Source organism: Neofelis nebulosa, chromosome X, assembly GCF_028018385.1.
Source record: "Neofelis nebulosa isolate mNeoNeb1 chromosome X, mNeoNeb1.pri, whole genome shotgun sequence".
Taxonomy (NCBI): Eukaryota; Metazoa; Chordata; class Mammalia; order Carnivora; family Felidae; genus Neofelis; species Neofelis nebulosa.
The window spans coordinates 52,594,852-52,618,975 of NC_080800.1; the positions used below are offsets into that span (position 1 = coordinate 52,594,852).

Sequence of the window (24,124 nt, forward strand, 5' to 3'; positions counted from 1 at the left end):
TACTAACTTCTAGTTATAAGATGAATAAATTCTGGATATCTAATGTATAGCATGTTGACTATAGGTAATAATAATATATTATACACTTGAAATGTTCTGAGAATTAAACTCAGGTGTTCTTACATAAAAAGTAATAGTAATAGTTAACTACAAGAAGTGATGGATATGTTAAGAAGTTTGTGATAATAATTTCACAATGTATACATATACCAAAATATTAAATTGTATACCTTAAATATATACAAACTTTCTGTCAAAAATAAATAAGTTTTTAAACATTGAAAAAATATTTCAAATCAAGTAAGTACCCTCAAATATTTCAAATACTTTCCATAGTATATATGTTCAATATGTAGGCATTCAAATATCTATTCAAATCTATATTTAATAGTATAATTGTGACCAAAAAAAACCCATTAGATGTCTCTGAAACAGACTATGCCCCATATTACACCTAAGTCTTCTCCTTTTAATTGGTTTTCATTGGCCTATTGCCTGCTTAGAACTTGATAGAATTTAGGTTTATATTAGTTAAATAGCCACAAAAATAATACTTGTGCCAAATTAAATCACCCAGGATTTATTTCACAAACATTATGTGCAGGGTCTTGTGCTCTTGGGGGAGTAGCAGCAAACAAATAACATGTGTAGACATATACATATTAATTGACTTCCAGGACCTTTAAATGTTCATTTTATCTGTATTTTCTTTGATTTGCAGTCTGTTTGTGATAAAAGAAAGATAAGAGTTCTAGTTAAACTATCCAGATATGGAAGTACAAAACCCTGCCCTCTCTGATTTCAGGATGAAAGCCTCACTAAGGGAGGATGCTGAAATCAAGCTGACCTGAGTTATTCATCTTCCAGAAAGTTCACAATATTTGACAGACATTCAGAAAACCTATTTCGGCATAGTGACCTGGAAAAACACTGGCTTTGAAATCAGAACTGTTATCTTGTCTAGGCCATGCCATTTATTACTATACTGTCAGGGTCTCACTATCTCATCCTGCAGAACTCTACCACTATCCCAAATCCGGCCTGCTCCTTGTTTAGGGTTCTGCCTTGTATTTCTAATTCCTTGTAGTCCCTATCCAGGCTAAGGTATTCTCCTGTGGCTACTCCAGACATATGCCTCTCCCTGACCTCAGCTCCTACTAAACAATATTCCTTCCCTAACTATCGTCTACCTTCCAACTGCAGACCTGTGTACAAAATATTATGAAGCCCAGGGACTGCGATGAGGGAGGAATGAGGAATGACTGCTAATGGGTATGGGTTTCTTTTAGGAGTGATTAAAAAGTTCTGGAACTAGATGGTGGTGGTAGTTGTAAAACATCATAAATGCACTGAGTTCTATACTTTAAAAGACCCAAAATAGTAAATTTTATGTTATGTGTATTTTACCTTAATGAAAAACAATATATAGATTATGAGCTGGAGAAAACTGAGGCCTTCCAAGAGAAATGATTTGGCCAAGGTCACAGAGCTTAGGTAAGACATTTCCCTTCTGCATAAGTTCTCATATCTATCAGACTTCTGTAGGATGGGCTCCAGGTCTAAATTATGTCTGTACAGGGGCACCTGGCTGGCTCAATTGGTTAAGCATCTGACTTCAGCTCAGGTCATGATCTCATGGTTTGTGGGTTTGAGCCCCATATTGGGCTCTGTGCTGACAGCTCAGAGCCTGGAGCCTGCTTCAGATTCTGTTTCTCCCTCTCTCTTTGCCCCATCCCATTTGTTCAGTCTCTCTCAAAAATAAACATTTTTAAAAAATTTAAATAAAGTACATTTGTACCTCTTCAGTAACAACTTGAGGATCATCTGTTGGATGAACAGATTTATTCTACATATGAGGAAACCATTACTGATTCACTGCACACTGCCTGTGTCTGGATTCCTGGTCACCTGCTAAATTGAAGCACAGCCAGCAATTCGATGTTAGACCCACTAATACCAACCATTTGCCATGGCAGCGAAGCTACCTTTTCTTCTGTCTACTGACACTGCACTCTACCTACTGGGTTGGACTTTCCCCAAACATGTGCAGTTGGAAGGGTCCTCACTCATCCCGTGCCCTCAGCCCACTCTAATCCATATGGAAAGGTAAGCTTCTAAGATCTGGCCTCAGTTCAAGTTTATCTGACTGTATTGCAGCTTCAGGGCTACTGCTGGCCTTGTCTGATTTGTAACACCATTATTAAATGTGTTACTTAACAGTAACTTATACTTGCCTAATATATAAGTGAATGAGGGCATGAGTCCACCCCACATATGACCCTCAGTCTCAAGCCCCACTGAGTCAATAACCTCACTACCTTAATAAGCTTATCAAACAGCTAAAGAGCTGGACAAATTGGCAGAATTTACAGGTCTATTACAACAGCTCTGTTCCCCCAATACATCTTACAAAAGATATTTTTCCAATTCATTTCTGACTGCAATGTAAAACAGTGTTCTAAAATTTATGCAGTCATAAATGAGGGCTAACTGCTTATGTATAGCCCCAGTAAAATTATGCCTGTTGGTAGAAGCCAGAGCAGCCAAGAAACTACACCATTCAATTATATATTCAGCAGACTCATTACTTATAATGCCATTTCTATTAGTTTTGTGAGGCTGGCAGTATCAGCATCTCTGAGCTTCCCTGCAGCCCATGTCTTCATACAAGTGACTAAGTGGAGGAACAGAAGATTTACTGGTCAAATGACCTCCATCTAGCCACATACAGAGGCCTGGAGAACAGGTGAGGCTTAGTAGACTTCATCTCAGACTTCAGATGTCTGAAGAACTACAGAGTAGAGGGTCAGTGCATTCTGAGGAGGGTGTGGGGGCGGGGTAAAATAAGGACATTACTTCCACTATTAACATTGAAAATTTGCTACTAGTAGTATCATTATTATTGCTTTCTCTTTTTTTATTTTTTTTTAAATATTTTTATTTATTTTTGAGACAGAGAGACAGAGCATGAGCAGGGGAGGGGCAGTGAGAGGGAGACACAGAATCTGAAACAGGCTCCGGGCTCCGAGCTGTCAGCACAGAGCCCGATGCGGGGCTCGAACTCACGGACTGCGAGATCATTACCTAAGCCGAAGTCGGACGCTTAACCGATGGAGCCACCCAGGCGCCCCTCATTATTATTGCTTTCTATATGTCAGAACCTACTATCAGTAATTTAAAAGAAATATGCAAAAGGCATAGTTCTGTTTAGTCCTCACAACAAATTAATGAGGTAGGTACTATTATCTCATCAAATTAAAGATGAGGTCACTGAAGCAAAGAAAATACAAGTGATATGCCCATTGTTATACTGCTAATAAATAGCAAGGCTACTATTCTAATCCAGATTTTATCTACAGAGATAGTGCCTTAGCCACTTACACCATTTCCATGAGTAGAAGTTCCAGAAAGACAGATTTCAGTTCAACATAAGGACAAACTCTCTCAGAGTTGTCTTCACCTACAATCAGTGGTCTGAAAAGGTAGGGAGCCACTTGTTAATGGAGGCATAAAAGCAGTGACTGGATGAACACTTAGGAGGTAGGAACATTTTGGAGGCGTTCAAACAGCAACAAGGAAGCTGAATTAGATGACTTTTCATTAACTTTTTACTTAAATTCTAGTTAGCTAACAAACAGTGTAATATTAGTTTCAAGTGCACAATATAGTGATTCCATACTTACATACAACACTCTATGCTCATCACAAGTGCTCTCCTTAATGCCCATCACCTATTTAACTCATCCCCCCACCCACCTCCCCTCAGGTAACCATGAGGTTGTTTTCTATGGCTAAGAATCTGATTCTTGGTTTGTCTCTTTTTCCCTCCCCTTGCTCATTTGTTTTGTTTCTTAAATTCCACATGTGAGTGAAATCTTATTGTATTTGTCTTTCTCTGATTTATTTCACTTAGCATAATATTCACTAGCTTTATCCATGTCCTTGCAAATGGCAAGATCTCATTCTTTTCTATGGCTGAGTAATATTCCATTGTGTGTGTGTGTTCTTTATCCATTCATCAGTCAATGGACACTTTGGCTATTTCCATAGTTTGGCTACTGTAGATAATGCTGCTATAAACATTGGGGAGCATATATCCCTTTGAATTAGTATTTTTTTTATTCTTTGGGTAAATGCCTAGTAGTACAATTGCTGTAATATAGGGTAGTTATATTTTTAACTTGTAGAGGAACCTCTACACTGCTTTCCAGAGTGGCTGCACCTGAGTTTGCATTCCCACAAACAATGCAAGAGGGTTCCCTTTTCTCCACATCCTCACCAATACCTGTTGTTTCTTGTGTTGTTGATTTTACCCACTCTGAGAGGTGTGAGGTGATATCTCATTGTAATTTTGATTTCCATTTCTCTGATGACCAGTGATGCTGAGAAAATGTTCATATGTTTGTTGACCATCTGGATGTCTTCTTTGGAAAAATGTCTAATCATGTCTTCTCACTTTTTAATTAGGTCATTTGTTTTTGGAGGGTGCCTGGATGGTTCAATCAGTTAAGTGTCCAACTCTTGATTTTGGCTTATATCAGGATCTCACAGTCGTGAGATCAAGCCCCATGTTGGGCTCCATGCTGAGCGTGGAGCCTGCTTGAGATTCTTTCTCCCTCTCTCTCTGCCCCTCCCCTAACCGTGTGTTTCTCTGGATCATGTGGTGGAAGGGAAGGAAAGGCAGGAGAGTTTGATCTGCTAAATGTTATCTTCAACTACTTTTTAACAAAGAACTCTGGCCAGGTTCTCAGAAGTTCAGGGCTATTTGGTTGTAACTCCTGCCTAGAGGCTATAGGATGCACTATATGACATTCAATGTTGCTTTAAATTTGGGAGATTCTAAGAGAGACCTACAGTGTGACCTACTTGAATTTGGAGGAAATCACATGGGTCAGGCAACAGTCAGATTTAGGGTTTTCTCTGAGCTGAAGGTGGCTCCATATTTTAAAAAATCCTCTTCCAATTAGCCAAAGGATGTAGTAAATGATCTCATCCAAAGCATGTGCACAGTGAGAACCCATTAAGATAGATCATGTAAATGCTAATAATGCCATTTTAAATTCTACTATGGAGGAGATAAATTTCTGTAAACTAGAGAGAAAGGCCCTTCCTACTAATGTCAGCCTCAACTCACATATTCTGTAATGAGTCACCTCTAGGTCCACAAACAAGAAACTTCTATGTAGATGATTAAGGCTAAAGGCCTATATCCATTTGAAGCTTGAGTGGATAAACAATGGCTGGCATATATTAAATCATCACAAGAAAGCAAAACAGTGTTGCCGCTGAATGGAGGTAGGTCCTCAAGTGTTAACAGTCTTGTTAGCAGCCCAAGCATATCCTTTCCTGATATTCTACAGCCCAGAAAGCACAGGATTAAGATTCAAGCGGGGAATAACATCGCTAAAAATTATAGATTAGGATGTACAAAACTCAGTCCCTCCACTGAAACAATCAGCTTGCAAATAGTGATAGAACCAACTTTTTCAAAATTCTAGAATCTGATCCAAAGCTTACTGCAATCAGGGATTTCTTAATGCAAAAAGAGGAAGCTAAATGTGTTAGAGAATGTTGAGGCATTTTGCTTTTCCCCAGCAGCTGAGAGGCATTCCCACAAGTTTGCATTCCCACAAATAATGCAAGAGGGTTCCCTTTTCCTCATACAACTTGCTGGTGCCAGGCTAATGATATTGTTCATAAAATATTGTGGCTGTGTATTTTGACCTGTTTGGCACTTAGGGACAGGCACAGAGAACAGTCAAAAAACAAAACAAAAAAACAACTTTGTTTTGTACCCCTACTCCCTTGGGCTAAAGTGGCTTCCCAGACAGTGACTGCTTCTGTTAAAAATTTTAAAGATATACATTGCCTATGATCACTTACAGTAAGGCGTGGAAGAAGGGGAAAGTAGAAAACAGACCCAACAGCACAGGAAGGAAGAGACTGAGGAAGAAATTCCTTGGGAGAATAAGGACTCAGAAGGCCACTGCACACACTGAAGAAGTAAGGGTACAACATACATGACTTGGAATAGATTCATGCTCAGAAAAAGCCTGAAATAATTATAGGCTTACACTTTTGGAGGAGTGGGTTACATGAGAATAGTAGAGCAGTAAAAGAAAACTAAGACAAAACTGTGAGCAGCACAGAGTAGTGTTGAAGAAGTGCCCCAGCTCAGAGCCAAGCTGCAAAGAGCAGGAGAATAACGTTTTTTGTTTGTTTGTTCGTTTGTTTGTTTTTCTTGACTTCAGTACTTAAATGATTCTCTGTCAGGTGACTGGCAGACCAATAAGATAACATAACAAAGATTTTAGTCACTACACATGACAAGGAATACAGTTTTTGTATGCGTACACACACACACACACACACACACACACATAAACTTTGGAAAAGTCGCAAAACAAACAGACCACAGCCCTCAACAATCAACTACAGCTAATCCTGAGGAAGGTGAAGAATCTGATTTCTAGAGTTATGACACTAAAATGTTCAAAATTTCCAGTTTCAATGAAAAACTTACAAGGCATACAAAGAAACAGGAAATTATGGCCCATTCACAGGGAAAGAAATGAACAGAAATCATACCTGAAGAAGCCCAGACATTATAATTACTAGACAAAGACTAACTGTCTTAAGATTCAGGAGGTCTACATTCAAGTGCTGGTTTTGTCACTAATTCACTACATAAGTTGAGCAAGTCACTTGCATTTTCTGGATTTATGTCTCCTCAAAATTTATACAATCAGGAGGTCGGGCTGATCAGTGGTCACAAGCTGAGTCTTGGAGAACCAATTTAGCCCACAGATGTGTTCTGTTTGTCCCTCACAGTATTTCTTTTTTAAAAAAAGTGAATTACTGATCAACACTTAAAGTATGGAGGTTTTTACATAAAATCCAATTTCTGGCTTTTCTTGAAAAAAAACCCAGAAAATCTCAGCCCACTGGATTTTCCTCCTTCCTACACCCTACCCCACCAATGAGAACCATCAAAATCACTTTTTTTCACTTTAAATTTCATATAGATTTTCAACTGGACACATACCCCCACTTACCCTAGTCTCAGATTGCTTTACTCATGTAAGTTACTGATATGGACCCCATAAAAATCTAAGTTGGCTGCTGCTGGAAAAGATGAGTGTTTCCAATTCTAAACCTACTATGAGTCTAGGGTTTCATACATGTGAAAATCTTCCCCAGAATGCAGCCAAAAAGAGATTCTACGTAATTAAAAGCCAAGAAACACTCTGAAACAGTGAGCTTCCCTATAAACAGGAGACAGTTACTGTGACATCTAATCTGTACAATTGCAAGGAATAACAGTAATGACCTGTTTAGCTCATCTTTTCAATCCCTTGCCTCAAGCTAAGCCAGAAACCAGAGAAATCTAGAATTTGAAGAAACAAGGAAAATACATGCTGATGATATCTGAACAGGCTCTTTACTTTCTGACCAAACCTATGCTTTGTCACACAGGCTTCACCTACTACCACAAATAAGATGTGTCCTGTACACATCTTGCCCTCAAGTGGGCAGTAGGTCCTCCCCAGGCCATGACCCAGAGTCAGAAACAAAGCCCCTTTTTACATGGAGACAAACAAAATGAGAGCCAGAATGATTTGGAGTTAGGGCTCAGCATGTAAAAGGAGGCCCACTAGAGGGGTGGGATTTGCTACTTCTAGGTACAATCATATCTCAGCAGTCTGCTCTCAGCTCCCAGGGGGGAAATCAGCCCAGGAAAGCAGCTGAAGATGTCAATAGCTACATATGGGGACTGATGTTCAGAAAGCTGTAATTTACTTAACCTAATTGCTGGCAAGGTACATCAACTCCTGCATTGTTTTTGTAAAGCCATATCCCAAGTTCAGAAGGGAAAAAATCTGATAACACACACAGACACACACACACAAACACCACACATACAGAATAAAATTCTGAAAAACAGGAAATTCAAATATTTGACTGGGTAGAAGGCACATATACCTAGCAATTTATAAAGCAGCCAAAATGGTATCAAACTTCCTAATTAAAGGTAACCAAGATACCACAGGTTACAGAATATTTTCATAATACTCAATTATCCCCATTTTACAAGGAGGAAAACTGAGTTTCAAAGATGTACAGAAAGCTGCTCAAGCTGCACATCTAACAGCACAAATGATGCAAGAATCTGGGTTGCTTACAAAAGCAAAAATAAACTTCCTCACAATATAAAGTTTCTGCACAGCAAAGGAAACAATCAACAAAACTAAAGGGTAGTCTACAGAATGGTTGAAGATACTTGCAAATGATGTATCTGATAAAGCATTAGTATCCAAAATATATAAAGAACTTATAAAACTTGACACCCAAAAAAACACAAATAATTCAGTTAAAAATGAGCAGAAGACATGAATAGGCATTTTCCAAAGAAGACAAATAGATGGCCTACAGACACAAGAGAAGATGCTCAACATCACTCATTATCAGGGAAATGGAAATCAAAACTACAGTGAATATCATCTCACAACTGTCAGAATGGCTAAAATTAACAACACAGGAAACCATGGGTGTTGGTGAGAATCTGGAGAAAGGGGAACCCTGTTACACTGTTGATGGGAATGCAAACTGGTGCAGACACTCTGGAAAACAGTATGTAGGTTTCTCAAAAAGTTAAACATAGAACTACCCCATGATCCAGCAATTGCACTCCTAGGAATTTACCCAAAGGATACCAAAATATTGAGTTGAAGGGATACATGTGCCCTGATGTTTACAACAGCATTATCAACAATAGCCAAACTATGGAAACAGCTCATATGCCCATCTACTGATGAGTGGATAAAGAAGATGTGGTACACACACACACACACACACACACACACACACACACTGGAATACTATTCAGCCATAAAAAGGAATGAAATCCTGCCATTTACAATGATGTGGATGGAGCTAGAGAAATAATGCTATGTGAAATAAATCAGTCAGAGAAAGACAAATACCATATGATTTCACTCATATTTGGAATTTAAGAAATAAAACAAATGAACATGGGTCAGGGAGAGAGAGACAAACCAAGAAATAGACTCTAAACTATTGAGAACAAATTGGTGGTTACTGGAAGGGAGGTGGTGGCAGGAGGCGTGGCAGGTTGGGGGGATGAGTTAAATAGGTGATGGTATTAAGGAAGGCACTTGTGATGAGCACCAGAAGTGATTAATCACTAAACTCTACACCTGAAGCTAATACTGCATTGTATGTTAACTAGCTGGAATTTAACTAAAAACTTGGAAACTAAAAGAATTTGCATTCCTTAGACTCCACACTGGATTTTAACTTAATAAAAAGTAAGGCTAGCTTGGACAGAACTACCCTAAGAACCCTTGATTATCTATCCTAGGACTGGGGTGCTCATGCAACAATGGGACTTCCAGGTAGGGAATGGGGATGCCCCACTACATCAGTGACCAAGTTGGTTCAATGATCCACAAAGGTGTCCAGTTGGTATGGAGTTCAGTGGAAAGTTTTTTCCCTCCTAATATACTTTCATGTTATGTGCCAAACAACCTAGGGATGATGTTTTCAAGGAGTTACTGAATCTGAGGTCAAGGTGAGTCTGGATAAAGCAGGTCACTGTCCTATAACATGAAGGTACAGTATCCCAGAAAGTCACCCATGTACCTACCAACTACATCAGCACTAATAATGATTCATAGTTCAATGTGATTTCCTTCTATGTCCTACCTATACATGTCAGAGCTTGAATAAATTCTAGAAGGTGCTTCAGAAATAAAGGAGAAAATAAAAGCCCATGATCATATACCAAATGGTTGAGAGATCCATGACTAGGACTCAGGTATATCATTTCTTAATATAGCTAGTACCATTTCCATAATACCATTCTAACCTCAACCAAAATCAATGTAGAATAATGGAGACAGCAATTTTATTTTAAAATATCTACTACTAGAAAATATCTACTAGATAAGAGTCTATACAACCTCCATCATTCAATCCCTTGAGTATCACAAAATCCCACCAGAAATGTAAACCTAAACATAAATTCTAATAAAGGAGAATTGAAAGCGATAATATTCATAACATTCATGAAACAGTCTGACCCCCTTTCTTTTTACTTATAACACCACAACAGCTGGCCCCTAGGGTTCAATGTACTCCCATGTAGAGGTGTGAAAAATTCAACTATTATTAAAACAAAAAGGTTCACAATGATCAAATGCTCATTCTGAATACAATCTGAGGCAACATGTAATGCGATCTTAATTTCTCAAAGAATAAATATTAGTATAGTAGATAGAATATTGGATCTCTAAATTATTATTTGGACCCTGTCATTAATGGCCATAGTCTGTTATCACAGTCCTCAGTCTAGACTTGTGCTAATACAGTAGCAACTAGCCACATGTGGCTAATGAACACCTGAAATGTGACTAATATAAATGAAGATATACTGCCATTATAAAATACACACCAAATTTCAGTAAAAAAATATATTATTAACAATTTTCATAGTGATAATATATATTATATGATAATATTTTGGATACATTGGGTTAAGAAAATATATTAAAATTAATTCCACCTGTATTTTTGTATTTTTTTTCTTTTTTTACTGTGGCTACTAGAAAAATTTAATTATATTTGTGGCTTGAATTTGTGATTCATGTGGCTCACATTTGTGGCTAACATTATATTTCTTTTTTTATTTATTAAATTTTAGTTAACATACAATATAATATTAGTTTCAGAAGTAGAATTTAGTGATTCATCAGTTACATACAACACTATTCTGCTATAGAGCAGTGGTTCTCAACATCAAAGATTCTGATTTAACTAGCCTGGAGCCTGAGTTTTGATGTTAAAAAAAAAAACATTTTGATGGTTTTTTTTTCACCCATGTGATTTATTTCATCATGCAGCCAGGGCAGAAAACCCTAGGCTAGACTCTGTCATGCATGCCTGAGCCAGTCAGTGGTCTTCTCAAAAGTGAGCTTCAGCTGCTGGGAATGTGTGCTTCTCCTGGTCTTGGAAGCAGAAGCATAAATGCCAGTTCACTGATATGCTAAAGCTTGGCTCTGCCATTTGCCTCCCTGAATCACTCTGCCCCATCCATTTATTTACTGTTTATTATAAAAATGACATTTCACAGAAAGTCAAATACATTTGAATTGGGGTAACTCTGGGGTACAGTTTAATCCTTCCTTTAAAGAAAGGTCTGTTAGCACAAGACACACAAGCTGTTTCTTTACAGGACCATACACTAATCCTAAAGACCCATGGTTACTGATGTTTTCTTTCTGATTACCCCTGGGACCAATTCATCAAGCAGCAAGGCTAAGCTGGAACAGAGATGACACTTGAAGACTGATGGAAGATGCCACATACATAGAAGAAAAAGGATTGGATATTTCATTAGGAGATTTTCAGGACAGAAGAGGATGAAAGATCATTTTGTCTACCTCTCTGCTTCTGAGTACTGACCTCACCTAAATAATTCCAACCAGATAACAGTGTTTCCTAGGTTTACAGCCGTCCAAGAAAGGAGGCCTCTTTTAACCACTAAGGCCAGCCTTGATACATAGACCTTTTGGAGCTAATAACGTGGTGGGGTGATAATGAGGAGGATAATACTGGTGATAAATCAAGTTACCATTTGCCAGTTACCCACCATGTGCCAAGCACTATGCTAAACACTTTAGACCTTTATGTGATCTCATTTAATCCTCATAAAATTCTGTTATCCTTATTTTTCAGATGAGGAAATCAAGGTTCAGGGAACTGAAGTCTTTCCGAAAGCCATGGAGTTGGGAGTTAGTAAAGCTGAAATTGCATTGTGGGTTATCTGACTCCAAATGTCCTGCTCCTTCCCTCATGTCACAATGTCATGATAATCCTGATGCCCTTCGTCTTCCAGGAGCCCAAGCCACTCTGATATTTTGTTTGGCATCAGGTATCTTACAGAAGAAACTAACAAAACGTGATAGGCTGTGGTAGGGATGATCATAAGACATCCTAATGTAGCTTTCGTATTTGTACTGCCACAAAGTCATTTCACTGTGATCTCTACTGGCATGAAAGAACTGTCAACACCATTTTGTGGATGGGGGTTGGGGGAATCAGAGCCCACAATTACCAACAAAAAAACAAAAACATATTCTAGCTCATAACTCTAAGGAAGGCCAAAAGCTGAGACATCAGGCCAGTGCTCTTCCCCCATAGCATTCTGCTAATTGATAACCCAGAGGAAGCAGAAACTGCTAAGGAAACCTTTCTCAAGAGCCCCTTCTATTAAGGGCCAGGTTCTTCATGGCACAATGTCAAAAGGGCCAAGACCTTAAAAGCCCCATCAAGGTGACTGCTTCCCACCCTGAACACATCTTAAATCCCAGTCACCTCACTCACCAGTAAGATATGCAATCAGTAAACTCTAGCCCCTGAGAGGGTAGAGAGCCCACACTCTTACATTAATAGCTGAAGACAACACACAGGGGTGTTCACACTTTCCTAAATAAGAGAAAGAAGCAAAGGAGGCAGAGAGGAGTGAGGAGGGGAGGAGGAAGGAAGGGAGAGATCTATAAAATGAAAGAAAAGGGGAGACAAGGAAAATAATGAAATCAGAAAAGAAGAGATATAAGAAAGGCAAAAGTTCACAGCAATATAAAGTTAAGAGTCTTCAAAAACCATCAAGGCCAAAAGGGAAGTGATTTGTACAAAGTGATTTGTACTTAGGAGACAGGAGGCATGAGGCAGAATATGGGAATTGTTAAAATAAATAAGGGATAAAAAGAAAAGACTCAAAATTAGAAGGGAAAAGATTAAAGGAGGCTCAAGTCCTCAGTAAAAAAAAAAAAAAAAAAAAAAAAAAAAAAAAAGGAAAAATTGTGAGAGGAGCCACCAGGAGAGAAATGAACAGGAGAAAAGAGGCTGGTGAAAGGGAGGGGAGCCAGGGGCAGGTAGCCAAGGAGACAAGAGAGGGGAGTGAAGGCTGACTGACACTCACCCTCACAAAGCTGGCAGGAAACCATCCCTCCTCATCGTCGATCTGGCCCCACCACCAATCCTTGTTGGAAGCATCCAAGACTTTGATGACGTCGCCAGCTTTAAATGCCAACTCCCGGTTGGCCATGGTGACGTGATCCCATACTGCCTCAGCACTAACGATGGAATCTCCAGTGATCAGCTTAGGAGACAAAATGAGAATGTGTTCAGTCCACACAGCTGGCTACCTTACTTGCCCTTTACCCCACCCACAGAACTCTACTAGTTATGGAAAAACTGACATACTAGTGGTGAAGGGTTGGGGAGAGGGAGATGGCACTGGGAAGCACAAGCTCCACTGGACCACAAGACAAACAATACTTGTCAATTTTCCATTAGCCAGTGGATGGAATGACCCAGAATGTGAATATGAACTACATAAGCCTTATGCTTTTATCCCTACTCATTAGATCCTTCCCCAGAAAAGAAAGAAAGTTCCAGTGCATCTTCTCTTGCTGCTTAAAGGCAGCCCTGGGTCTGTAATGGGTGAAGAGGTTAAAATCAAAGGTTAAAATGAAGCTCAAACATATTTGTTCTAGATTCTCTGTGTTCCTCCCTGTTTCTTCCTCCTTCTTGGAACTGACCAATTGAGAGTTCGTGGTACATTATTTAACACCACTATAACCCACCCCCAAGGGGTTACAAATCATGGCATTCCTCACACACAATGGACTCCAGTCCTGCAGCCTCCTGTTCTCACCCACACATGATGCCATCCAGAGAGGTCATGGGTGTGAAAGAATATGGCTTTCTGTGATGCCTTGCTTCCATAAAACTCAACCTTGGCATAAATTCATTCAGTGATTTGTACCACCACCCTACGAGATATGTAGGGGGTCTAGGTTGAATCCTGCATTTGACAGATGGCAAAACTGAGTCACAAGGAAGCTAAGGAGTGAACTTAGGATCACACAGCAAGACAGGGGCTGTGCAAAGACCTTAACCCTGGTCATTAAAGTCTATGACCAGTAGGACTGCGATCCACACAGTAACAGGAAGACATCTATCCCAGTTCCACACCCCTCCCCCCACACACACATTCACAACACTCATCTAAGCACAGTGATGAGGATGGGGGTGAGAAAAGAGTCTGCCTCTCTCTGGCTGCCATCCTGACCCCTGTGTTGTTTGTTATCCTTTTTACCCAGCTGTTTACAGCCTATATGGGCCATCAATCTTCCTGGCATTTGGAGAAACAGATTCTAGAATAGAGAACATATGTCCTGTCAAGGCAAGGGATTCAAGAATTCTCTCTCTAGCACTAAATTTCTGAACATGTTCTCTATATGTTAACTTTTCCATCAATCTGTTTTGAGGAAGGACTGATTCTCTAAGGCAATTGTGGCTCCACAAGCCCAAAGACAAAACGGTTCAAAAATAACAGAGACAGAATATAGAATATGCATCCTCTCACATAGGTCTGTCTTTCAATATGCCAACTAGAGAATAACCCCATGGTCATGAAATTAGCACATAACACATTGCATACACATGAAAACATATCCAATAACTGATCTTTTGACTTAGTTAAGGCATTCTGTTGGTCAGGTACAGCATGGGGGGCTCCTGATCATGGATGCAAGAGAGATTTCCCAGTAGGACTTTTTATAACACTACCTTTCAAGTGTTTCATGCTTTACAGTTTACAATGTATTTTCACATCTACTGTATCACTTGATCCTCACTGAATGAGCAAGGTGTCACTATTACCCATATTTTAAAGATAAGGAAACTGAGGCTATGATAGGTAACCTGTGCTTTGGTCAATCATACAAGTTGATAATAATGGAGCCTGGCCTTCTGACTGCATATGCTCTAATGCCCATCATACCATACTACCAATGTCTACTCATTAGCTATACTGAACTCATAAAATTCCATCCATAATATCTCAAACCATATAACTCCTATTCTTAAAGAATCCCAAAGAAGGAGATATGGACAGCTACCTTTAAGTGACTAGTTCCCCTTCCTATGAGATTTATTTTTATGTTGAACTTGTTTTCTTCCAATTGCACTGAAAGTCAATATCTTCTTGTTCTGACCTCAGTGGAGAAGAATTGCTGGTCACTTGCCTCAATAGAATAAATCTTCATAAAGAAATTTCCCCTCTCCTGCCAAAGATAGTTTCCAACTGGGTGTTGCTAGGGCTCAATAAGCACATACAGCCCTAAATCACAGCATGAAGACTTGTAGCTTAAGGCTATATCCTTGGCTTTTTACCAAAGGTCAAGAGTATCTTGGCATCAATTACCAATCCTTTGCTCAGGACACTATCTATGATGCTGTCTTAGGTACCCTAGGCCCAGGTCTGTCTGGCTGATTCCACTGCCTGTATTCTTTCTACAGTCATCTTTCCAACCTTATGCTTGGCTCTTCTCAGCAACAGTTGGCTCACTCTTGTCCCCAGTTAGTCCAGCTGACCTGCCTAGGCCCTCAGATCAGAGATCCCAGCTATACTCTGGACAAAGTCAATATAGGATCCAGGGTCCATAAACAAACTGTAAGTCTGTTGTCAGGGCTTACTTGGAATCAAAGGCAGTCAGAACTGGAAACCATTTCAAGGATCATCAATGTTGAGCCCTCATTTTATAGATCAGGTATAATACAACAGGAGTAATTTGCCTACAGTCAGCAGATGGCCAGCCTCCTAGACCATTTTTTTCCCAAAGTAACACCATAGATAGAGAAGGTAGAAAAGAACACCTGGATTTAAGACCTTGCTCTACTACTTGCTAAAGGTGTGATGATAATGATAGTGATGATGACGACAATGATGATAATATTAGATAATATAGAGTATTTGCTATATGTTAGGCACTATTCTAAGTACTTTACACACATTAATTCATTGAAGCTTCACAACAGCCCTATGAGGAAATACTATTATTATTCCTATCTTACAGGTGAGGAAACTGAAGTTCAGAGAGGTTAAATAACTTTCCTAAATTTATGCAGCTGATAAGTATTGAAGACATAATTCAAATGCAGCTACAATTTGGCTCCAGTGTCTGCTCTTATAAGCTATCGTGCCATTGGGTGGGTTGGTTATACTGTTAAAAATGTATAATTCTATATCCCCACCTGCTTCATGAATTACAACATATTGAACCAAGAGTTGATGGATATGTGTGCAGACATGAGAGGAAGACTAATCCAGAAGGGGTTGGTAGCTGTATGGGGCTCCTGTGCTTTCCAGTCACAAATATAAGCAGGTATAAGGGGACGCTACTCCCCCATCCTCTGAGTTGTTTTAAAAGTGAACTAAATTTGGGCTGGAAATTGGTTTCAAATCCTCCTTTTGTGTACAGGATTGACTTAAATTGCTACATTTTTTTTTATAAATATGCACTTTGCTCACCCATTTTCCATACAACACTCATTCAGTGAGCTTCCACCATTGTCTTCTTATTGGGATTCAGGCCTAGTCCTTACATGAAGATCAAAGGCCCTTCAGGCACCAACACTGAATGCCCTTCAAGCAGTATGCAACATGGTTAAGGGCAAGCAAACCTAGCTTCAAATCTGGCTTTCCTACTTTAGAAAGTATCAGTGAGGGGCGCCTGGGTGGTGCAGTCGGTTAAGCGTCCGACTTCAGCCAGGTCACGATCTCGCGGTCCGTGAGTTCGAGCCCCACGTCAGGCTCTGGGCTGATGGCTCAGAGCCTGGAGCCTGTTTCCGATTCTGTGTCTCCCTCTCTCTCTGCCCCTCCCCCGTTCATGCTCTGTCTCTCTCTGTCCCAAAAATAAAAATAAAAAACGTTGAAAAAAAAATAAAAAAAATAAAAAAAAGAAAGTATCAGTGACTTCTAAACTTGAAACACCACCCCCACCCCCAAATCAACTTTGACTTCTTCCTTTTCTTCAAACTAGATTTAAGATCCTTCAAACAGTACTGCATCCTACCTTTCTAGCTGTCCTTCTCCAACTCTCCCACCCCCTCTTAACAGCCCTTTCCAAATTCTACTGCCTGTTTGCCATCAAATTCCCCATAGTTTTTAACTATGGGAGATGAGGAATAGAAGAGTCAGAGAAACAAACCAAAATGGAACTTTCAGCATGTAATTAGGATACCAAGGAGCACAATATCACAAAAGCCAAGGAGAACAGTTTCAAGATATACAACTTTTGTAATCAATTTCTTCATATATAAAATGGGGATAATAATATCTGCCTCACAGGCAGAGTAGTAGAGAGGGCAAACTGAGTACTGTATGTACAGTGCCTACTGCAGTACTTGGTACATGTTGGCTTAGTACAAGACTTCAGAGGAAGGGAGGAACATATGTGGCTGTTAGGCTCTAGAGTAATTTTGTGGGACACTGAAAATAGGCCTTAAAGAATGGGTAGGATTGTAACATATTGAAGAGTGATCAGGAAAGGCATCTGAGGCAAAGGAATTAGGAATGAGACTACATAAAGTCTCAGAGGTGAAAACTATGGGGAATTTGATGGCAAACAGGTAGTGGAATTTGGAGAGGGCTGGGAAGAGGGGGTTGGGGGAGTTGGGGAAGGACAGCTGGAAAGGTAGTATGGAGTCCTGTTTGAAGGCTCTTAAATCTAGTTTGAGGAAAAGGAAGAAATCAAAGTAGATTTGGGGGTGGAGGTGGTGTTTCAAGTCAAAGTGTCATGAGAGTAAGTTACATGAGGAAATGCCGGTTTGGGAGGGGGAAAAAGAGATGACAAATTTTCTCTCCAATGTGTTGAATATGGGGGGCCAGCAAGATATGCAGGTAGATTTCAAGTCCAAGAGATATCAGGAGAGATAGTTATATAGGTTTTGGAGTCAATGGCTCAGAAATTGTGGAAACCAAGGAAGTTTTCCCTGGAAGAAAGTGCTAAGAAAGAAGATCAGAAACCTCAGGAAACAGCAACAATGGGAGGTGAGGAAGAGAAGAAGAGCCAGAGAAACAAATGAAGCTTTCATTACCTAATGAAAATACCAAGGAGTGTAATCTTGCAAAAGCCAAGGCCAAGAGTTTTAAGTAGCAGGAGATGATAAAATTATCAAATGGTACAGAGCTATAAAATGAAGAAAGCCAATAAATGGCCATTTGGGAGTAGCTATATCAGCTGTTAAATTCTTTACATCTTAAACTGGTTTATACCCCGCCCCCCTCCAAAAACCTTAATTTCCTAATTGTCCCCACCCGTTTATCTTGCAAGTCCAACATAAAGTCAGGAGATGGTACTTACTGGGTTACTCCAACAAGGTACCCAAATAGCTCTTGGCCTTAGGACAGTGCTGATGTGACTTCTAACAAAATAATTCCTAATCCCCAGAATATTTCAGGTAGAGAAACAAATATAGGTTGGCTCTTGCTCAGACTTGCCAGTGAGTGGGACACACAGTGCTCTGTACCCCAAAACCAAAGACACTTTTGGGCATCAATGAGAAGATGGGGAGGAGGAAGAGTCATAATATCATTCTTAAAAAAGGAATGAGATCCTATTTATTTTTGTCTAGATTTCCCAGGATAATACTAATTATCAAATATTCTTTTCCATTGATACTATAAGTAGATACATTTGTTATCATACCCATTTTTTTCTGACTTTTAACCTAGAAATATGACCACAACACCCTACAGGAATTGACCTCTAAGAGTTTGACTTCTAAGCCTGGTCGCTGGTCAAAATTGAAGCATGTGTCTACAGTTAACTTGGAGTGGCCAGTGGGCCCTTTCAGAGGGAAGGAAATAAGGCAGGGAAAAAAAGGAAGAAAGTAAAATAGGGAGTAAGAATGGGTTGACTGGGTGGCTCAGTTGGTTAAGTGTCCAACTTCGGCTCAGGTCATGATCTCACAGTTCGTGAGTTCAAGCCCCACATCGGGCTCTGTGCTGGCAGCTCAGAGCCTGGAGCCTGTTTCAGATTCTGTCTCCTTCTCTCTCTGCCCCTCCCCTGCTCATGCTCTTTCTCTGTCCAAAAAACAAATAAACATTAAAAAAATTTAAAAAATAGTGAGTAAGAAAAATCTATATTTGTTGAAAACACATGTGAGGCATTGGGCAAGGGACTTTGTGATCTTAATCTTTATAACTCACCAAGGTAAACATTAACATCCCCATTTTTACTGAAGATAATCTGTGACACTAAGCAAGTAGCCCACAGTCACCCAATTATTAATTGGTAGAGCAGATTTGAATTATTAGCTGGCCTTACTCTACAACTTTGCTTTTGCCATTCCCCCACAAGAAGGCAGATAGAAGGCTCCCAGCTGGTTTCTCCTTCCAGGAATACCAGCCCACCCTGTGAATGACCTAGAGTAGTAGTTCTCAACCCTCTGGAGGGTTTATTAAAACACAGACTACTAGGCCCCCAAGTCTGACTCTCTGATTCAGTTGGTCTTAAGTAAGACTTGAGAATTTTCATTTCAAAAAAGTTCCCATGTGATGCCTATGCTGCTGGTTCACAGACACACTTGGTGAACCACCACCCTGAAGGACCATCATAGTATAGGCTTCACCCTTGCCTCTCCAGGTGTTTCATTCTCCTCAGGGATCCCCATGTCATCCTGTACATTGGGCTCCCTGCCTGTCCACAAGATCTCCTTCAGTGGTTGGTATGTCTGAGAAAGGATATTTGGGCCATGTAAGGAGTATTCCCAATGCCAGGTTTTGCCAACATAGAAAAATCCCTGGGATCCTAGTTATGCAGAGCCATAACGTTTGTCTTCATTTTCTTGCTCTTTCCCTCTAGCTGAACAGTACCACCCCTAAATAGTTATATAATTATCCAGGGTGACTGTCAGAAATATTAGAGTTTTAATAGCAAGAAGCAGAAGGGGGAAATGTTAAAAAATAAAAATGTGTTGTGCAAAATAGCAAATGTGTCAATTGCCATGAAGGTAGCTGACCTGGGCCTGCCTTCTGAGAAGCTTCACGGGACAATAAGAAGGGACATGAGGCATCTTTGTCTCTGTAAGGTTTTCTCGGTTGGTGCCTGCCCCCATCCTTTCAGAAGGTCCCCTTCTTCAACAGCTAGGCATTGACAAGAGCAAAATCCTCTCCTTCATTCCTTTTAGGTACATATAAAATAGGCTGGGATTTTATTCTCTCTCCTGAATAGTCTTTTTTTAATACAGCCTTGTAAACAGATTCCGGCTATCTTGCCCAAAGTGTTTAAGGACAACAGTCTTCCCCACCTGGAAAGGCATGACGCAGGATGTTTCAACAACAGCTAGGAGGCATCATTGCATAAAGCAAAGACTGGCCATTGAATGAAGCTCTGCCAGTAACTTCTTGAATAAAACTGAGTAATTACTTTACCTGTCTCAGTCTCTTTATCAGTAAAGTTACAGACTTGAACCAGACAGACAATCTCTTAAGTCACCTCCAGCTCTGGCTTTCTATTGAGGCTAACATTTCAGCATCTCAAAGAACAGAAATTTCATTCTTACAATGTATTTCTTCTCACTCTCCTTTGTGTTTAATAGGATGCTTTTACTACTCAGGAAAATGAGAAACTGGACCTGAATATAACTCATTCAGGCATTGCTGTTGACCCAAGCTAGTCGAACTGGCTGGGAAAACTGAGGAATGAGGTTTCCACTTTAGACCCTTGACTACCACATTCAAAAGTCAGAGAAATCATTTTTCTCATGTCATCAGCTCTCGCACCTCCAGTCCCATATTCCCAACTTCCTACTCTAGATTTCAATGGATGGCCTGCTACACTGCCAATAAAACATATGTAAAACTTATCATATGCCCCCATTCCCATCCTTCCTAACTTTACACATTTCTAATTCCTCTTCTTGGCATGCTGTTGGTTTTTTCCACGTGTCTGTCTCTCAGATATGACCCTTTATCTTCATTTCCAATGGCCCATCCTAGGTATGGCCCTTATCACCTCAAGTTGCCTCTCAATTGGCCTTCCTGCTGCCCACAGGTCTCTCTCTCAACTTACTCATTAATGATGCATTTCTTAAAAGTTGTTTGATGGTGTCACTATCCATGCTCACAAAGACTTAATAACTCCCTACAGTCAATCTTTCAAAGCTCTCCTTAATCAAGCCCTCACCTATAGATCCAACCCTTATCTTGATCCAGGCAGGGACCTTCCACTCTAGCCAAATTTATCCTCTTGCAGGCAAATGCAGTCCTAACTCCATGCTTCTGATTCATCAAAATCCTTAGCCACGGTTAAGTATAGGAACACTGGAGCTAGACTGTCTCTTCCTATCTGTGTGATGTTGGCCTGCCTGTTCCTCAATTCCTCACCTGATAACTCCAACTTATATCCTTTCTCCTCTTGCCCCTTTCACTAATTTCTAAGTAGGATGAGAAGGAAATAAGGCAATATGGATTTATTCAAGTTGTGCTATTCTCCAAACCACCAGAGTACACACGTGTGAACAGGAGATCTAAAAAATCTGCTTAGGTTGGAGGAAGATGGCAGCGTGGGAAGATGCTGGGCTCACCACGTCCTGCTGATCACTTAGATTCCACCTACACCTGCCTAAATAACCCAGAAAACCACCAGAAGACTAGCAGAACCGATTCTCCAGAGCCACGTGTAGACGAGAGGCCCACAGAAGAGGGTAGGAAGGGCAGAGAGGCAGTGCACGCTACATGGACTGGCTGGAGGTAGCCAGGGTGGAGGGGCAGCCCGCCAGCAAACCAGAGCCCCCAAGTCTGGCTTGCAGAAGCAGAGGGGCCAGACAAAGTGTGTTCTGAAAAGCAAGTGGGAATTAACATCTGGAAGGTTATAAGCTAACAGCTCTGCTGAGAGAGCAGGAGGGCTGGAGGACGATGGGAGGGAGATTTGTTGAGCCTCAAACAACAGAACTCAGCTTGGTGGGGAACAAAGGCGCTCACCAGCGCCATCTCCCTCGCCAGTCCCCCAGCCAAAATCCCAAAGGAACCAGTTCCTGTCAGGGAACATGCTTGCACCGCGCAAATACCCAAGGCTATGCTTCTGTGGATCCATCCCTCCGGCAGGTCTGACTCATTCCTGGTACTGCAGGGCCCCTCTCGAAGACGATCACCGAAGGAAAAGCAAGCAGAGCCTGCCCCTCCTGCCCCTGTGCATGCTGCCGATCCAACCCGGCTAATACGTGAGATCCCGAGCACCACAAGCCTGGCAGTGTGCAAGTAGCCCAGACCGGCCTCACCACCCCACAGTGAATCCCACCCCTAGGAGACGGAAAGAGAAGGTACACACCAGTCTGACTGTGGCCCCAGAGATGGGCTGGAGGCAGACATCAGGTATGAGTGCAGCCCTGCCCACCAACGCAAGTTATTCAAGACAGCACAGGGGAAGTGCCCCACAGTTCCCCACCACTCCAGGGACTATCCAAAATGATGAAACAGAAGAATTCCCCTCAAAAGAATCTCCACGAAATAATGACAGCTAATGAATTGATCAAAAAGGATTTAAACAATATAACAGAAAGTGAATTTAGAATAAGAGTCATAAAATTAATCACTGGACTTGAAAACACTATACAGGGCAGCAGAGACTCTATTGCAACAGATATCAAGGGACTAAGGAACAGCCAAAAGGAGCTAAAAAATGCTATCAATGAGCTGCAAAATAAAATGGAAACAACCACAGCTCGGAGTGAAGAGGCAGAGGAGAGAATAGGTAAATTGGAAGATAATTATGGAAAAAGATGAAGCTGAGAAAAAGACAAATAAAAAAAATCCAGGAGTATGAGGGGAAAACGAGAGAACTAAGTGATGCACTAAAGAGAAATAATCTATGCATAATTGGTATTCCAGAGGAGGAATAGAGAGGGAAAGGCGCTGAAAGTGTACCTGAAGAAATAATAGCTGAGACCTTCCCTGATCTGGGGAATGAAAAAGGCATTGAAATCCAAAGGCACAGAGAACTCCCTTCAGACGTAACTTGAATCCATCTTCTGCATGACATACCATAGTGAAACTGGCAAAATAAAAGGATAAAGAAAAAATTCTGAAAGCAGCTAGGGATAAAGGTGCTCTAACATATACAGGGAGACTGATAAGACTCGTGACAGATCTATTTACTGAAACGTGGCAGACCAGAAAGGAATGGAAGGAAATCTTCAATGTGATAAACAGAAAAAATATGCAGCCGAGAATCCTTTATCCAGCAAATCTGTCATTTAGAATAGAAGGAGAGATAAAGGTCTTCCCAAACAAACAAAAACTGAAGGAATTCATCACCACTAAACCAGTCCTAGAAGAGATCCTAAGGGGGATCCTGTGAGACAAAGTACCAGAGACATCACTACAAGCATGAAACCTACAGACATAACAATGACTCTAAACTCATATCTTTCTATAATACTGAATGAAAATGGACTAAATGCACAAAGCAAAAGACAGGGCATCAGAATGGATAAAAAAAAAAAAAACAAGACCCATCTATTTGCTGTCTACAAGAGACTCATTTTAGACCTGAGGACACCTTCAGATTGAAAGTGAGGGGATGGAGAACTATTTATCATACTACTGGAAGTCAAAAGAAAGCTGGAGTAGCCATACTTATATCAGACAAACTAGACTTTAAATTAAAGGCTGTAACAAGAGATGAAGAAGGGCATTATATAATAATTACAGGGTCTATCCATCAGGAAGAGCTAACAATTATAAATGTCTATGCGCCGAATACAGGAGCCCCCAAATATATAAAACAATTACTCACAAACATAAGCAACCTTACTGATAAGAACGTGGTAATTGCAGGAGACTTTAAAACCCCACTTAAAGAAATGGATACATCATCTAGACACATGGTCAATAAAGAAACAAGGCCCCTGAATGATACACTGGATCAGATGGACTTGAGAGATCTATTTAGAACTCTGCATCCCAAAGCAACAGAATATACTTTCTTCTCGAATGCACATGGAACATTCTCCAAGACAGATCACATACTGGGTCACAAAACAGCCCTTCATAAGTATACAAGTATTAAGATCATACCATACATACTTTCAGACCACAATGCTATGAAGCTTGAAATCAAACACAGGAAAAAGTCTGGAAAACCTCCAAAAGCATGGAGGTTAAAGAACACCCTACTGACGAATGAGTGGGTCAACCAGGAAATTGGAGAAGAAATTAAAAAATATATGGAAACAAACGAAAATGAAA

The 24,124-nt window shown here is 40.4% G+C and overlaps 1 protein-coding gene across 7 annotated transcripts in view; it reads right to left on the minus strand.

Moving 5' to 3' along the window:
- ARHGEF9 (Cdc42 guanine nucleotide exchange factor 9) overlaps window positions 1–24,124 on the minus strand; it is a 205,743-nt gene that overhangs the window by 128,591 nt on the left and 53,028 nt on the right. For 6 of the 7 annotated variants that reach the window (XM_058712278.1, XM_058712280.1, XM_058712274.1 and 3 more), the window contains exon 2: window positions 13,004–13,183. The exons of the other annotated variant lie outside the window; for it this stretch is intronic. In XM_058712278.1, the coding sequence (XP_058568261.1) occupies window positions 13,004–13,183 (180 nt within the window). The remainder of the gene's footprint in view (window positions 1–13,003; window positions 13,184–24,124) is intronic. 7 annotated transcript variants of the gene reach the window in all.